This window comes from Embiotoca jacksoni, unplaced genomic scaffold (assembly GCF_022577435.1).
Source record: "Embiotoca jacksoni isolate LCO1_2020_lvr unplaced genomic scaffold, fEmbJac1.0.p SCAF_19, whole genome shotgun sequence".
Lineage (NCBI taxonomy): Eukaryota > Metazoa > Chordata > Actinopteri > Embiotocidae > Embiotoca > Embiotoca jacksoni.
Window position 1 is genome coordinate 1,838,482 of NW_027185329.1, and position 18,033 is coordinate 1,856,514.

The window sequence follows — 18,033 nt, forward strand, 5'->3', positions numbered from 1 at the left end:
GAGGTGTTAAACACTGAACTGTTAATTTGAAAGATAATCGTATATCTTTAAAGAATTTAAAAACAACTTTTAGAGTGTAATTTGGTAGAAAATGTTAAATGACAACTACAATTAAACTGTCCTTTGGTTGGTATTTACTGAAATTGAATGGGAGTTAATGCAAAGTAAACAACAACCGATACAAAAAATTGTTTAACCACAGCTGCCAGATTTATATAACGAGGAACGTGTTTGTGCTGCAGAACAAAAAAAGATTCTTTCCTGCGGCTGTAAAGTTGAACAATCTGCAAAGTGTCTTTTAGAAAAGAGGATTCATCCGTAGAGATGCTTGGAAACAGAAACATGAGACTTGCAGCGACTCCAGCTCGCTCACAAGTAACTTTTTAAAGAGTCTCAGAGCAACCGACGGCTTCTACACTCTCATGCTTATTTAAACGATTTTAATAATGCTTTGTGTTTGACCTTTTACGGCGTGCTAAAACATCTGGAACACCTCCGTGGCAGTCCATCAGATAGTTGTTGATATTTCACATTTCAAAACCACAAATGTGATCCTCGTGGTGGCACTAGATGAAAAGTCAGGGGGATCACTAAAGGCAAAACAAAACAAAAAAACATTTATCCTCTGGACACCAGGAATATCTGCACACAATTTCATGGCAATTCATGAAACGGCTTCAATCGATATTTCAGCCAGGAGCGAAGCGACGGGCCGATCAGATGACATTTTAGTCGGCCAACAGTATGACGCAATGTGTGGAGCAGTTAAAAGAGCAGTAAAAGGACAAAAAAACAAAACAACCAAAAACCCTCAAACGTCTTCTTGAACAGACAAACTCTGCTTCTGTGATTTCATTCAAAACAAAAGTAAGGGTGACACCGTGTGGACACATTATGAAGTGCAGGTACAAGTGCGGGGCAACTGACCCAAATTTTGAATTATACAATTTAGAATATTTAGAAAACATCTATCCGAGTTGTATGATTTTGTTTCAGTCAAGTTTTCTTGTGTAGTTGTGTTCAATTTTTTGTTTTTACAATGGAAATGTTGCGTGTCATACATCCTGCAGAAAACATCATTTTAAGTTAGGACTGGCGATATTCACAAAGACTCTAACGGCCCGCTAACATTTAGACAGATTAAAGGAGGCCTCGTCTTTGCTGCAGTTCCCTTTAATTAACTCCATTCAGAGAACATGTTGAAGATCAGAGTCCAGCAGTTGTACTGAACTGTAGGAGCTGTGTGAGAGAGTTCACTTCTTCTTGGATCTCCAACAGTAAAAAAAAATGACTCCCTTTGTTGCTCGGCAGCCAGAGGACTCTTTTACAAATGAGTACATGAATTTGTATTCGGCCAGCCAATAGGTTTGTTCTTCTTGTGTGTGTGTGTGTGTGTGTGTGTGTGTGTGTGTGTGTGTGTGTGTGTGTGTGTTAACGGGCCAATGAAATTGTCGCCCACAAATTACAGCACTGCTTTTCTGTTGTGAGCATCTTGACTCGGTGAACCCATCGAGGGCGAAAGGAGGCATGATTAATTTCCAGTGTGATTTTACAGCCAAGAAGAAGCTTTTTTTTATTATTTTTTTATTTTTACAGGTGTCATCGGTTATACGGTCGCACCCGCACATAAAGAAAGACGCACAATAACTATACGAGTTCATTTAGTTCAGCCAAACACTGAAACCTGCTGCTGCTGTTGTTGTTTTATTTTTTAATTTTCTTTTATTCACAGTATTGATTCATACAGGAGTTCATTTCAAACCAGTGAGGACTCTTTTATCTTGTTTCCATTTCCTGGGGCTCCAAACAGCGCACATTTGTTTGTCTTTGAAAATATACCTATTTTTCTTTTTAATGTCTGTAAAACACACACACTCCAGCTTTCCTCCCGTTTCTTGAGTTACTGTAACTTCAAGACTGAAATCAATTTCTCAGCTGCAGATCTTCTTCTGCCATTTATCGAGTAGCTTTGAACACTGCTGGTTTGTTTCAACTGTGCACCTCCAGCTCTGCATCTGTTCATGCATTTTGAATGCAATATCTTGTTTCTTACTTTTAATCATCTTCACCTAAAGGAATATCGGCAACACTGCTAATACTGAAGAGAAAATAACGAGTTTAACTTTGAACATAAACTGCAAACCATCCACTCAGTCATTGCAGAACGACATAATCATTTTCTACAGCTAACTTTGGGTGCACACAACTTTTGACCATAACCGTGGCTGAACACACTTAACACACAAATAAAACACTTAAAGCACAGAACTACGTATCGTACTTACTGGTCTGTGAACGCACCCGTGTATGATTGACAGTGAAACTCTGGTGACTCTCTCTCACCCACCTAAACGAGCACATGCGTCACAGGCGTGCCCACAACAAGGGCTCTGATTGGCTGATTCTTTCAGTCCCGTATAATAACTAGTAAATAGTCCTTCAATACAATGGGATTAGGTAGGTAGGTAGGTAGGTATATACTTTATTAATCCCCGAGGGGAAATTTTTTAATTACTGCAACAGGGAGGCCCTACAGTTAAGATTTCATGGTATTTACCTAAATGAAAGTAGACAACGATTAATCCCTTTCATATGTATGGTTATCATCCTAATATATCGTATTGTAGCTCATTCATATGTTGTTAAATTTAAGTCTAAAGTGTCCATTTATGTATAAAAGCTTCCTTTTGGAGCGGAAGGCTAAATATGAGTTGATTTACAGACTTACTATATTATAGTGAATCTGTTTTTAATGGTCGACTCTTCGTTTCCCGTTTTCTCGTAAAGGGAAACGTTTACTTTTAATTTCACGGTGATACCAAGCGACATTTGATTGAGCCTCAAAATTGTGCCGTGACCCGGATTCGAACCGGGGTTGCTGCGGCCACAACGCAGAGTACTAACCACTATACGATCACGGCGAGCTGTCCTGTGGACTGACTGTGATATGTGAGCAGTTAAAACGGATCCTTGGCTGCAGGGGAAAATGATATCGCGCTGGGGGACGCTTGATGAGTTAAAAATTAACCATGACGTCATAAAACTATTTCACAGCTCAGTGATCTTAACTTCACATTAACTTCACTGGTGGAGGAAGTGTTCAGATCATGAAGTAGGCTACCAGCACAGCAGTATGCAAACACTATAGTGTATGAAGGTGTAGATCTAAAGAAAGACTAAACAATCATATATATATATATATAAAAAAAAAAGTCTGATGAGGTTTGTTTGTGGTTTAAAAGTACATGGAACAAAAACTCTTTTGTGATATTACATCTGTGATTTTAGCACGAGTTCAAAAGCTAAACTTCTATTACGTCTATTCGCTACCTGTGAAGTGTTCAATCTCCTGATAAAAACCTTCACCCTATGTCGAGATGACGGTTCCTGCATTGTATTAACAAACAATGCAAATCGATATAAAAAAAAATAATATTTAAATTTGAAAGCAGAGTTAAAAAAATAAATTAAAAAAAAACCTTCAACAAAGGCAGAATTTGATTAAAATTGAATTTGTAATTATTTAAAAAATACCAAAGAACAAGGCAAAATACAATTCAACAATAAAACACGATAAAAAAAAAAATGACCAATCCCGTAACACCAAGGTCCTGAAATGACCAACACATTTTTCTTACAGTCATAAAAACATCAACATTAAATTTCTACTATAACAGAGGAGGTGTGAAGTGCTGTGTAACTAAATCACCACGAGACATCATGCATCTCTACATTCAAACTCTTACTGGTGAACAGCAAAAAAATAAAAAATAAATAAAAACTCAATAACTCCATTTACTACCGCTGCAAACTAACAAAAACTGAAAACATAAATGCTGTGTGTCTAATCGTTAATGTGAAAAAAAAAAAACCTTCAACCGTACAGTTCGTCTCCGGTCCGGACTCTGATGCGTAATTAGCAGGTTTTTATTTGTGTAAAACTTTCTTGTGTACCTTGAGATTTTTTTTTGACGTGCAAAACATTTCCCACACGCGCTCTAAACTGAGTGAGTAACTATAAGATGTACAAACCTGTGCGGCACAACTGAACTTCACATTTGGTGCTGTTGTCGGCCATTTTCTCATAGAACTGAAAGTTCCTCCTCATAGTCCGCTGTCGCTGTTTCTAACAGTTCCCTGATGTCTCTTGCGGCGGCAGCCAGTATCTGACTCGCTAAAAATGTCAGCGTTGGTCGGTCTGACATTTTCACACGATGACGACGAACAAAAATGTCTCCTTAAAAGCTACTTAGCTTCACAGCTACTCTCAATCCCAGTTCAATAACTACATTGATTTTTGTAAGATGTTAAAATGCCAACAGGTTGGTAACCACTGTTTTAATCTTTAACATTGGGTTGTATTATAAAAAGCTTTTCTGTTTTATCTATTCTGTCAAATCTACATCCGAAAGGTAAATGTTGTGGAGTGGGAGTTGAATCACGGGTGATTAAAGCTGAGATACCAGATCTATTAAAGGTTACCGCATCGCATCAGGTAGTTATAGCTTTAACTGGAGCCCTGTTTACATTTTGGCAAACTGGCAGCATTCAATTAAAATGTGCCGAATTTGCTATTAGCGCTTCCTGTTTACCCATGTCTCCATGGTAACACCGTACATCCAACGATTAAAAACGTGGAAAGCTTGAAACCTAAAAAAGTGACGATTCTCAGGCAACTTCTGGAGTTGTGAGGAGCTTGTTGGATTTTATGCATGTTTATTTATATGCCTCTATATGTTTCTGTCAACTTCCCCAAACACCTCCTGGAGGAATCTCAGCTTCAAGTAAAGTAACCTTTTCCTGATTAATTGAATAACCATTATCTTATAGCTTAAAGTATACAAAGTTAAACCGACACACATACTATATTTAAATAATTCAAGTTATGTCCAACTTCCAGCTGTGTAAACACTTTAATCAAGCAATCAATGGTACATAATTAATAACACTGATTACTGTTGGTATAAGTTACTGTCCTCCCCACATTTTTAGTCACAATTTATTCTCAACTAATTACAACATGCAGTTCAACTGAACGATCAGCCGCCGCCGGTTCGACCAATCAGATCCGGAGTCTCTCCAGACCCAGGTTGTGTCTCCGGGGTCCGGGGCAGGACTCGGCCGACGGGGCGGCTCTGGGAGAGGCGGGCCGATCCACCACGGTGCCGAGGAGGCCCCGCGGCTCGGAGACGGGGGCGTCCGGGCCGGGGGAGTGCGTGTGCTCGTGGGGGTGCAGGTGTGTGTGGTTGCGGTGCTGAGGCCCGGTGTGCCCGCCGGCTGCTCTGGCGTGGGCCTGCTCCTCCACAGCTGCAGCCTGGAGAGGAAAAAGCTTCTTCTGATCTCAGGGAACATTAGAAAGGAACGAAGAAATAACTAAAGCATGCTGGGAATTGGTAATACGGCAACAAAGCAAAACACCGGGAGTCATGTTTGAATCGTGCTTCCTCAACGCTCAGCGAAGGAACACCAACAATATTATGATGAGGAGTCTCGCTGAACACAAAGCTGGAGATTCATTTAGAAAATAAACTCCCAAAATCTAACTCTGTGTTTAACGCCGGGATATTTCCACTCAGTATCATTATTACAAAATTTCCCCACTGTGGGATTAATAAAATCTAATCTAATCTAATCTAATCTAATCTAATCTAATATCTTTTTCAATTTCTGACGATTCACTAAATCTCATAGTGAAGTTACCGGAGGTTCGTAAATCTCACACTTCACGTCTACTGGTTTCTGATGCTGGAAGGAGCTGTCCTTTTTCCCGACGGGGTTTCTGAATTCAAACTGGTCCTCGTGGGCAACGTGGGAGCCCAAACAGAAACCTCGATGCTGAGAAGAGAAAAGAAGTGAGTTGAGGCTGGATTTTTATGACATCTGGTCAGCAGCCAGAAGAGATTTGGCAACAAGGAGGTGTTTTAGATGGATAACACAAATAACAACAACCAGGAAAAGCGAAGACGAGATGCTGACATTTTTGGGACTAATACTAATACTGATATTCGGCAGTAAAAAAATAATTCAGATATAAACGTATCTTTACTGTAAATACAGTAATGACGTTTTTGCAATGGAAAAGAACAATTTAAAAGTACCCCAAATAAATAAAAACGTTTTCATATCGACCAACATGTACGCCGATACTGAAACATCTGTGATTTAGCTATTGAGTCTTAAATTTGTACTCACGAAACTAAACACAATAAACATGTTTTATTTAAAGTTTTTGGGGAATTCTTAGAGCATCTAAACAGCTAAAATAAATCTCAGGGCAAATTTCACGTTCAACGATCAGCCGTTATGTTCAAGCTTCGTGCTGTAGAAATTGGAAGAATTTTGCTGAGTAAGCAAAGTGTCAACACTTTCTATGACGTTCGTTTGTGCGCTACTCACCGCAAACTGGCAGTCCATCGGCGGGCAGCTGCTCAGCTCGCCGGCGTCGGTTTTCTTCGAACACACCGTCTCCAGAATGGTGAACTCCACGAAGTAGGACGGCCCGACGACCCACTGAGGAAACCACGCAAAGACGTAACGCAAACACCGACTCGCACATGCACGTGAGTTTTAAGATGTAATCCGGTCAACATTCATGAACCTGCGTAATCTCAACCAGCTGGTTATAACCACAGACTGTTTATAAAATTGGACGCAGTTTTGAAAAATGAGGCCAATGCCGAAGTGCCTTGAGCTGCAATACCACCGAGTGCCACTAGAGGTCGGCCTCCAAAAAGCCTCCATTGACTCCCATTCAACTGGTCTCATGAAATTCTCAGTCAATAAAATTTCTCCATGAGTTATCTCGGTGTTGTTAGCTGAAATTGCTCCCTATTGTTATTTTTCTGGCGGTCATTAATGAGAAAATAAGCTTAAAAAAGACATATTTTGGGGGCGTGTCTGTTTGATTGACAGGCCTGTGGTGCAGCCAGGTTGGTTATAAACAAACAATCAATCAGATTAAAGTGCTTCATATTTAAAACTGATTGCTTTTCAAAGTGAAAAGCTGCAACAGGGCCTTGTTTTAAGCGTCTGAAGACAACAGAAAGAATGAAGGCGTCCCCTCGAGGACAGAAAGATGAAGCTCAAAGACACTAAAGAAGAAGTACGAACTCTGCAACAAGAGACATCTGTAGAAAAATGTGGTCGTAAGGTTTGGAAAAATGAACCCTAATCTCTGCACTGAACTCTTTGCCTTCCTTTCTCCTCGTTCACTCACTCGTTAATCGCTTGAGTATTACGTTTTTTTTTTTTTTCTGTAACCTGTGAACTGGCTTTCGTGATGTTCTCCAGAGTGAAGTAGTTGCCCAGGCGACTCTCGTCGTTAAACCTCTGCAGGGAGAGATTGGCCGTCTCCTTGACGACGGGCTCGTTCAAGTTTTCGGCCGTCGGACAGTCCGGGCACACGTCGACCACGGCGGTGGCAGGGACTGAAACACAGGGATGAAGAGGGGTCAAAGGTCAAGCTGAGGGGCAAAGGGCGTCCCTCTCCTTCACTCTGACAGCTGGCTCTATCCAGATGTTTAAGTGTTATTCAGAGGCAACTGGACATGTCCGAAATCCTCCAGGACATTTTTCCATGTCTGCAAAACGTCTTTTAATTTCACACACTCGCTGACTTTTATCAAAATCAAAGCGCTAAAGCGTAAACAGAACAGACCTGGAACCCTTTTCCATCTCCGACACGTTTGTTAATGAGGTTGTTTTTTTTTCCTGATGTGAAACGAGTCTAAGCGACACTTTGATCTACCTTCACGAAGCGCACAGGAGTAGCTCTGAAGTTGGACTCGCGCGTCGAGGTGGGCGGACACCTCGCACTCCCCGTACACCTGAAGGATGTAAAAACACAAGACGCAGGTAAAGATACACGCACGGATGAAATAATAAAGACATAAATATATTGAAATGAATGAATAAAAAACCGGGTCAGCAAACAAACAAACAAACAAACAGATCTCATGAGTTTCTCCTGGCAGAGATGCAACTTTACATTATTTATTAGCATCTTTAAACTTTTGCTCCAAAGTTATTTCAAAAAGAAATATTAAACATTCGACTCCACATTTACAAATACACGAACTACTTTCTATTTTTATTAGGATTTGTAAGAGCTGAATCTATTACTTGAGTCTGATGTTGAGTCTCCGGCGATAAATCGAGATGTGACACAAAAACTTTGGCACCACAGAAGTCAAAACCCACAACAGTGAGCTACCATAGCGACACCCAGTGGACATACAAGGTATTACACACGCAAATTATAAAGCTGAGGTTTATTAAACTACCGACGAGTGTATGAAGTACATTGACAAACTGCAACATTATTTATAGTATCCAATTAAAAAAATAAACTTCTGTATTATTAATAGACGACTCTGGAAAGGCATTATCATCATGCATGATGGGTACTTTTACTTCTAGTAATTTAAATAATTTTTTCTTATAATATTTTTGTAAAACTTTCTAAATGTTGGACATTTCTCATTTTTTTAGATGACTAATTGTACATTTCATGTAATATATAAAAAAAATAGCCAAAATAGCATCATATTGAAAAATCAGTTATAGCTTGGCCTTGTGTTGAGCTTTTTTTTTTCTGTGGCACTGTGCAAAAAAAAAAAAAAAAAAAAAAAAAAAAGCCCTCATTATGTTGCTGAATGAAGATGAGACTCACTGGAATATCTCCAATGTCTCTGACTTTGCATTGTTTCCATGGTTTCCTGCTGGTGATGTGGCATTTGGTCTCCATGACATCAATCGTCAGTTTGTAGAGCGACCCACCTTTCTCCTGCACACACACACACACACACACACACACACACACACACACACACACACACACACACACACACACACACACACACATTGCAATTTCACATTTTTAATAAGCACTTCTAATTTCTTATTTTCTCGGCTTTGCATCAATCGTTTCCACCCTCTGTCTTTGCAAGCACACTGAACATGCAAACATGTTGTCATGTTGTGTGTGTGTGTGTGTGTGTGTGTGTGTGTGTGTGTGTGTGTGTGTGTGTGTGTGTGTTTGTTTGTGTGTGTGTGTGTGTGTGTGTGTGTGTGTGTGTGTGTGTGTGTGTATGTGCGAGCGTTCAGCCCGACCTGTTCTGGAGTGTGCGACAGCTCGTACAGTCTGTTGAGGCCCAGGACGTATCCGGTCGTCCTGTCCTGGTTGATCTGCTCCAGCGCCTCCTCCGCCACCCTCACCGCATCAGGGCTGCTGCAGCCTGGCGGGTCTGGCGTCGCTTTCCCCTCCTGCTGCAGCAAAGCCAGACACAGGACCAGCAGGTACACACTCATCCTCTAACACACACACACACACATACACACAGATACACACACTGGGCCCAATGAAAAAAAACAAAACTAATTTGACCCTAATTGGATAACGAAAGGCGATCCTGATAGATAATTGAACATTTAGACTGACACACGCGCTGGTCTGGAAATCTAGTTTTTACAGGGAATTTGGTCGACTGAGACGGATGCTGGACTTTCACCTCTTTCCCCAAAAGGATGAGTAAACAGCTGCTATCTGCTGCTCCGCAGGCCAATGGCTGGCTCGGACTGACTGAGGGGGTCATAGTGCACTGGGGGAACAGGAGAAACGAACTCAACCACAGTAAAAGTAAAGTAAAGTAGGATACAGAAATTCCATAACGCCTTGTGGAGAAGAAAATCTTAGAACTGTGAGGTGAAAACAAGAACCAACGTTATACAACTTTTGCACAGCGCTTCTGCACCAGAGGCCACTTCGCCCACGGTCCATTTGGATGTCAGTTACTGGTGGCACTCCATGGGGGGGGGGTTACTGGTTCGTGAAGCTGGTCGTCTGGCATTTCAGATTTTTTTGATGCCAGAAGCGACCATATTTGGACAAGAGGGTGGAGTTTGGAGGGATTGAGGGTTGGAAAACCTGATAACACTAAGCCCCGCCCACCAGTCGGCGCCCATTTTACTGTCAGTCAAACCCAGAATGACCCCAAACAAACCTTATTTACAAACTTTATTTTTTATATTTGTCTTTTATTATTGTCTTTAATATAACCCCTCACTTGAAACTACAATGTGTCATTACTGATACAAAAATATGTTTCCCTCTTGCAACCAATCAGAGTTGCATCCCGTCAGACCTACAGATGCCAGATAAGCGCTTGTATGCTGAGTGTGTAAAACTGATGTCACCAATAATTGTACACAAAGCTGATGCACACAGACTGGATGAACGTAGTTTATACCGTTGCAAAGCTGCTGCTGCTTCTGGTGTGGAAAAACTACAAAAACGTTAAGCATTAATTCTGCTTATGATATTTTGTTTCAGCAAAGAAAAATACAGACAGTGTTTTGACCTATTACATATAAACAGTAAGAATTCTTCCACATATTACTACTGCAACCAGATTAAGTTGAAACATACAGGTCAAATCCATTTTTCCTATGAATTTAATGTATCTTACCACTAGGTGGTACTATAGCAACATGATAGATTCAAGCAGCAATAAGGCAGTGGCCATGAACATGCTTTGAGTGAACACTTGCTCTTTTGCTTGATTCATCCTTGTATATTCGATGTTAGTTTGCATCCCCCACATTTCCCAGAATTTAGATATTCTCATGAATTAGGAGGATAATATTTTATAGTGTGAATTCTGATGTATTCTGATTTAAAAGCTGAATATTATTCAGATTGAGAGGATCCTGCAGGATGTGGAGGTCTCGCGTTTTTAATTGATGGTTTTACCTCTGTAGGTACACATAGATGTGGAATGGATCAGCTTGTTTTTGATCAATATAAAAACACTGCGTCAGTTTTTGTGATATCATTTTTTTTATTTTTCTGCATCCAAGAACAGACAAAATAAAAATATAGAAAACTAGTCGTTTACTGGCTTGACTGTACAGCAACTCAATATGAACACGTCTGCTGTTGGAGATGCGACTACGGTCAGTTTTCTTTACGGGATGTTAATAAGGAAACTATCAGTTTAGTAATGATATTGCTTTTTTATTTATTTTCCCACACGGTGCGTTAGATCGATGTGGTAAATGTCAAATAGTTTTCCTGTCTTCACTTCAGTCTTTGTGCATTTCTGAGATGAGTCCCAGTTTCCCAGAGGCCTCCTTTTATGCAGTCGCCTTGAACGAGGGGTCCTCGGCAAAGAGCTTCTCCACCATGCCGTCTCCCGCCGCCGGGGTGGGGCACTGGGCCGAGACGGTGGTCGGGAAGGCCTCGATGAAGGGTTCTGTCTGTCCGGGGATCTCGGGGTCGGGCTTGGCGGGCAGGGCGATTCCGACCTCGGGGCCTCTGGCGGGGACGTCGGGGAAGGACGGCAGGGTCATGGGCTGGTCGAGGGAGGGCAGCGTCCTCACCGCGCCCTTCGGGTGGTCGTGCGACGCCGTCTCGTGCTCGTGCTCGTGGTGGTGGTGGTGGTGCTCGTGCGGGTGCAGGTGAACGTGCTTGTGGTCGTGGTCCAGGGCGATCTCGTGGTCGTGCTCGTGGGTGTGCGCGCCGTCCGCGTGCTTGTAATCGTGGTGGTGGTTGGCGACGTCGCCGCTGTGGTTGTGCGCCTTGGCGTGGTGAGTGTGCACGTGGTCGTGGCCGTGGCCGTGGTCGTGGGAGTGGGCGTGGGCGTGCCTGTAGCTGGTGCCGGCGTCGTGGTCGTGCGTGTGGTGGTGGTCGCTGTCGTCGGCGTGCTTGTGGGTGATGTCGTGGTGATTGTGGGCCTTGGTGTGGTCGTGCTCGTGGTCGTGCGTGTGCGACGGGTCGGCGGCGTGCGCCTGGTCGTGGTCTTGGCTGTGTGGGTGCGTGTCGTTGTGGCTGTGGTCGGTCGCGCCGCCCAGCCGGTGCATTTTCTTCTCTCTGTCAGCAGCCTGGAGGAGAACATTTTAGCAAACGGACGGGATTTAAGATGTGTGACTTCTACTACATGATAACTTTAACTCCATAAAAAGAAAGCAGGACTATCTTGTAGTCATTTAAAATGTAATTGCTTTAATTAAATTCTTTAAAGAATCATTCATTTATTCCCCCCCCCCCCCCCTTACAGGATGCTACAGAAAGACATTCAAATAGTTCAGAGATGATGTCTCGCTGCAACAAGGTATCGCAGCGAAGTGTGAAATAGACACGCTTTGCGCTGTCTAGGTGTGAAAGTTACACGTTTTCCTGTAGTGGATGAAAATTAAATTTAGAGCCGTGTGATTTACAGGAAAAACGCATGGTTGGAGTTTGGAAACAAAAGACAACTCAAGAAAAACTTTGTCACCTTCTCCATTTAAATCTCATCGTCACATCGCCGCATGGCAATCTGTGACAAATGCTACCAAGCCACCCCTCCTATTTTCCTAATACTGCCCAAAAACAATGCCCTTTCTGCTCGGTCTCAAAACCTCGGTTGCGGGACCTTGGTCACATGATCCCGCGTCACGTGACATTGACGTGTGCCAAAACGTGTGTAACTTTCACGCTTTGACAGCCCCAAAGCGTGACTATCTCACGTTAGATAGTACGTAGTAGATCTGGCGGGTCCATTTGACGCTCTGCCGTCGCTCGGTAAGTCTTACCTCGGGCTCATAGAGCTCACAATCCACACTGATGTCCTCGTCACCGGAGGGAGAGGTGTAGAGCGATGCCTTACAGAAGCCCTTGTGCTGAGGAGAGGAGAGAAGATCAGGAAAATCAAGTCAGAGAGGAGAGAGCGGAGGAACGGCTTCGTTAAGAGTTTAATAGTTTAATAAACTGAATTTCAAAGAGATCTCCTGCTATTATGAACTGAAGCTAAAAGCCAACGGATCAGAGCTCTGGGAAGAAAGACGATACTTTAGAGGGTCTTTGTTTTGGAGCTTCAAAACCTTACCAGACTCTGGGAAGTTTAATTTTATTATTTCTTTTCAAAAGGTTTTGTGAGAATAAAAGCCAAAAACGGGCTTAATTCAGCAAATGATAATAGAAAAACGGACTCAGTGTTTAACTGATGAACAAAAGGAACGAGTCGACGTGAAGGATTATTGTGCGTCATTTCAGAGTTCGAACAAAAAACATATTTGTCGTGACTCACAGCGAACTCGCAGTCCATGAGGGGGCATTTATCAGCCGGCGCTGCCCCCGCGCTCTGGGCGCAGGTGGTCTCCTGGATGGTGTACTCCACGTTGTAATACATGGACATGGCCATCTACACACACACACACACACACACACACACAGAGAAGAAAAATAAAGCTTTGAATGAAAGGAAATGGGCGTAACTGTAAAATCTTTGGTTTGGTGAGTGAACTGCAGAGGAGTGTATATTTTGTGCAGGAGCTTCTTTGTGTGATTTGATGCAAATTTTACTTGTCAAGATGTGCAAGTTTCTTCAACCACTTTATTCTCCACTTTGTGTCCATGTAGTTTTTTTTTTTTTTTTTTACATATGTGTTTTTTTTTTTTTTTATAAGTGGAGAACCCACCCCGGAGGTAGCGCGGGTGATTTTGAGCAGAGCGAAGCGATTGGACAGGCCGCTCTCCTTGTTGAACTTCTCCAGTGAAAGAGACAACGTCTTCTGAACATCAGCGTCGTCCATGGCCGCGAAAGACGGGCAGTCGGGACATATTCTGGTCACTCGAGCTGCAGGAGCTGAGCGGGAAAGGAAAAGGAGGTTTTAAGTGTTGTTTTTCCACTGCACAACACGTCAACAAGTTTGAATTAAATACAAATTCTGAGACTCAAACTTGGGGAAATACTTCAATTGGAAAAGACATGGAACTGTTTTTTTTTTTAATGTGTTATATTTTGAATGCGGAGCTAGAAATCCCTTTTTTTTAAGTTTAATTTAAAGCAATTTTCTAGCATTTATTATATATATATTTTATACCTGGTCTGACAGTACAGTCGTATTTGTAGAGACGCGTCACTCTGTGCACCTTATTGATGTAGATGGCAGCTTTGCACTGTCCATACACCTGCAAAGACAAACGCAATCATGAGCATATGCGATATTTAGGTGAGGCAACGTTAGTACACGCTGCGAGCACGAATGACTTCGTGAGTGTGTCCACGTGTGTTTTTCTAACCGGTGTGTCCGAGACGGGACGAATCTCGCATTCCTTCCAGTCCTTCTTGCTGAGAACGCTGCAGTTGGTCTCCACAACATCCAGAGTCAGGTAGAAAACAACGCCGGTGTCTCCCTGTGAGACACACACACACACACACACACACACACACACACTGAATGTACACACACTGTGTTGTATTTACACTCTAACTTCCTAAAGGAAATGATCTTCCCCAAGGGGTGGAGAAAGGTGCCACTGCACGAGCCTTAAAAAAAAGTTTTGACCGTCAGGTAGCGATGTTTCCATGACAACGGTTAACCTGTCATTAAGCCTCGCTTCTTTGTCTGGTGTCCTTCCAGCAGACCGAATCCTGGTTTATAATCTCGTCCCTTTCCACCCAAGCTGACGTCATTTTTCAAAGGTTTTCCAATCGAGGCCTTATTCAACACGTGGTTGAGAATTTTTTTTTTTAGTTTTTTAAGCAAATTAAATAATATCAGTGTTTACAGTACAGAGCCGTTGCGCAAACATAACATATTCACTAACATTAATAGTAGTTAAGGATTGTTTATTGAACCTTGAATGTAGGAGATAACATCACACCTTTAGTGAGACAGAAAGAAGAACTTTGGTCAGAGTAAATAGTTTTATGAAAACACTTTTTGGAGCCTCCAGTCTGGCGTTTTGGTCGTCGCCATCTTGTTTTAGTTTTTTTTGGAGCCAGAAGTGACCATATTTGGACGAGGGGTGGATCTGACTGGGAGCTCAAGGACACTATGCACTCGCCACCTGACACCCCCTCCCCCCCAGGCATGTTGCTTAAACAGACACCCCCCCATAAAAATAGCTCCCTTTGAGGCCTAATAGCTAATGACACTAAAATGACTCTTGGAAAAACATTTACTTTACTTTTTTTCAAGGACAGAAGTTGATGATTTCTGAATATAAGGAGCCAGAGATATTTCTGGAGTCCCTAGTGGCCCTCAGTGGTACTACACTTTAAAGCACTTCCTTATTGACTCCTCTTTTTAGACCTGGAGACTACATCCAGTTTTACAGTATATACCTGCAGTCACTCAGCACATACTTCAAGCAAAATCCCCCTCAGGGTCAAATATGAACTGTGAAATAATACTAATATTATTTTACTTTTCAGCTTGATTGTAGAGAATATATATAATCATATAATATATATTTTAAACAAATGTCCTCTGATCTTTTATTTGTTAAACCAATCGCATTAGCCAACAATCAGTTTACCCCTCACGAATAATTGACTTAAACTTGGAATTTTTTTTATTTATTATTATTTAATGGAATTTCTTGTTTCCGATGGTGCTGCTGGAAAATTTTCTGTCCAACCAACTTTAAATCTATGAGTTTTAGTTCAAAAGAATTGCTCTTTGTTTTCAACTTAAATCATTCATTCTTCATCCTTGTGAAGTGCAAACCATGAGTCCGGTGCCTCCAAAAGCATTGGTCTAAACTCCACAAGGTAAAAAAAACAACAACAACAAAAAAAACAAAAGAGCTGCAGCACACTTGGAGAGAGCTCGGTGACTTACATGTGTTGCCATGTGGACGTTGGAGAGGCGGTGCAGGCCGAAGATGTAGCCCTCCTGCCGGGCCTGGTTGATCTTGGTGAGAGCCAGTCCGGCGGCGCCGACCGCCTGCGCGTCTTCACACGAGCCCTGCTCCACCGGTGCAGCCCGGACGTTCACGCATCCCAACGCCAGCAACAGCGACAGCAGCACGCAGGTCTTCATGGTTCCTATGTTCTCTCTCTCTCTCTCTCTCTCTCTCTCTCTCTCACACACACACACACACACACACACCGGTAAGGAGAGATGCCCGGAGAGAGAGGTAGGCTGAGCTTTTATATCCTGCTGCTGTTTACTGTATACACACTCACAAACCCCCTCGACCCCCCCACAAAAAAAAACAAAAAACACGCCCCCCCCCTCCCTGTCCTGTCATCTCAGGTAAATATAACCATTGACCCCCTCCCGCCTCCCCCCTCGCCGCCCACTCTTCAGGAATGCTGCATCTCATCTCATCTGCCAGCCAATCAGCTAACGTGCACACTTGCACAATGGGAGCTTATCAACTGGGAGATCATCAGCCCTGCAGTCATCTTCTGTGGGATCGATTGGGGGGAGGGGAGGGGAGGGGAGGGAGGGGGGGGGTCCTCACTGGATCCTTTGAAGTTAGTTTAAAAATCCAGGACAAGACTTAATCTACATATAAAAGAAGCACCATGGTCATAATGATATTAATTAATTGATTATTATTATCAATTAATCAGCAGACTGAAGAGGAATGAGGTCACTACTGTCCTTGATTATGTCACAGCAGAGCCTGTTGCCTCCAGCTTTCCATTAGCTGGTGCATTTTCTTTAAGGTCTTTAAAAGGAAAATTTCAAGTTTTAAACCTCTCACTGAAGTTGTGAAGTTTTTCACAATCTTCGCTGATAACTGCAATTAGAGGTTGTGAGAATACAAATTCGAGAACTAATATTACTTAATTACTTATAAATTTGTCTTTTTATTGGAAGTTGTAGAAATGAAATGACGTGAATAGACATATACTTGTGTACACATGCCTGAAGTTTGACCCCAAAATCGCTTTTCAAGTTTTGGTCCTCCCAGATTGGCATGCAGTGATAGTGAAACATTTGACCTTTGCCCTCAACAAAATACACAACTCATTGAACCACCTGCCTGGAAATCAATGTTTTTTTTTATCAGGTACACTTATGCAAGAAGCCAGATCATCGGGTCACGACCGATCATACGGCTGATTTTAGAGTTTGAAGCACAGATCCTCAATGTAAATCTCTGATCTGAAAGTCAACCAATTAAAGGCAAATTATATATAGTGACAACAGTGCTTCTCCATCATGAACTGAGTTATTGAAGGATATTGCAAACTAAGTGAAGTTTATTTGTGTTATTTGACGACTAATGGTGAAAGTTATGCTGCTCAAACAGGTAAAAAGTCAATAAAGTGCAGACAGTTGTGCCTGAAATGAATTCACAACCACACGACAACATGTTGGGACGGCATCTGGTTTTATTTTTTATTCAAACTGAAAGCAGAAATACAAAAAAAGCAAAAGCTTGTACAGGAAAATGTCTTTTAAATGTACAAATTCATGTCCAGTTTGACATCAAATCTGCAATTTCTTTCAACTGCAAATGTATGCACAGTTTGTATGAGGTGACGGTGAAAACTGCAGTGAGAGTTTACAAAACCTCAGGAGTTCAGAAGTGAAGGTCCACGTACAGCATCCTCCCATTCAAAGGCAAAAACCTCCACGTATTTACTTTCCAAACAGGTTTAGCAGGTTTTAAAACAAACTTTTGACTTGTCGAAGGGGAAAGGAAAAAGTGTAGTTTGTGTAGTAAAGAAAAACAGGAGTCAGCAGTTTTAATGTAAACACAAACCCAAACTCTTCATGGTGCAAAGGTGAAAATGGGAAAAAGGGCCCCTCAACACTGCACTGAGATGTGTTCTGTTTTTAGTCATGCTCGTGACTGTTCAGACCATATAAAAGTGGACATAGCATCCGGCTCAGAAAAATGAGGCCAATGCGGAAGTGCCTTGAGCTGCAATACCACTGAGTGCCACTAGAGGCTCCAAAAAGCCCCCGTAGACTCCCATTCAACTTCTCCTGAAAGTTATTTCGGTGTTGTTAGCGAAAGTCGCTCCTTCCAACCTCTCTCCTCGAAAAGCTGGTTTTTTTGGGGGCGTGTCTGTTTGATTGACAGGCCTGTGGTCCAGTCAGGTTACAGCTATCGGTGGGTGGGACGTAGCTTCGTAGTATGTTGGTTGCAGGTCGGTTCAGACTCAAATATACCCAAGAATGAAAAGTAAGTAAGCACATATTCTACGTACAGGAACACTTCTGGGGTACTTGTATGTTACTTGAATACTTATTAGATGCATATTGCTGTAACAAACTGCTTTTGGATTTGTGATAAATCAC

The 18,033-nt window shown here is 42.2% G+C and overlaps 2 protein-coding genes and 1 non-coding gene across 3 annotated transcripts; all 3 read right to left on the reverse strand.

Annotated features, from left to right (window-relative positions):
* Positions 1 to 2,849: 2,849 nt before the first annotated feature.
* On the reverse strand, positions 2,850 to 2,921 carry trnah-gug (transfer RNA histidin (anticodon GUG)). The gene has a single exon. It is a non-coding gene; the product is annotated as a tRNA-His (tRNA).
* A 1,973-nt stretch (positions 2,922 to 4,894) lies between these two features.
* Positions 4,895 to 9,493, reverse strand: LOC138200380 (fetuin-B). The gene is made up of 7 exons (XM_069152983.1): positions 9,112 to 9,493; positions 8,672 to 8,785; positions 7,748 to 7,826; positions 7,261 to 7,427; positions 6,397 to 6,510; positions 5,701 to 5,835; positions 4,895 to 5,314 (listed from the first exon to the last, which is right to left on the reverse strand). The coding sequence occupies exons 1-7, from the start codon at positions 9,307 to 9,309 to the stop codon at positions 5,063 to 5,065; spliced, it is 1,059 nt and encodes a 352-aa protein (XP_069009084.1). The 5' UTR covers positions 9,310 to 9,493; the 3' UTR covers positions 4,895 to 5,062.
* Positions 9,494 to 10,818: 1,325 nt separating this feature from the next.
* Positions 10,819 to 15,889, reverse strand: fetub (fetuin B). Its single transcript, XM_069152984.1, has 7 exons — positions 15,610 to 15,889; positions 14,063 to 14,176; positions 13,864 to 13,951; positions 13,459 to 13,625; positions 13,068 to 13,181; positions 12,574 to 12,660; positions 10,819 to 11,880 (listed from the first exon to the last, which is right to left on the reverse strand). The coding sequence occupies exons 1-7, from the start codon at positions 15,808 to 15,810 to the stop codon at positions 11,134 to 11,136; spliced, it is 1,518 nt and encodes a 505-aa protein (XP_069009085.1). The 5' UTR covers positions 15,811 to 15,889; the 3' UTR covers positions 10,819 to 11,133.
* Between the last annotated feature and the right edge of the window lie 2,144 nt (positions 15,890 to 18,033).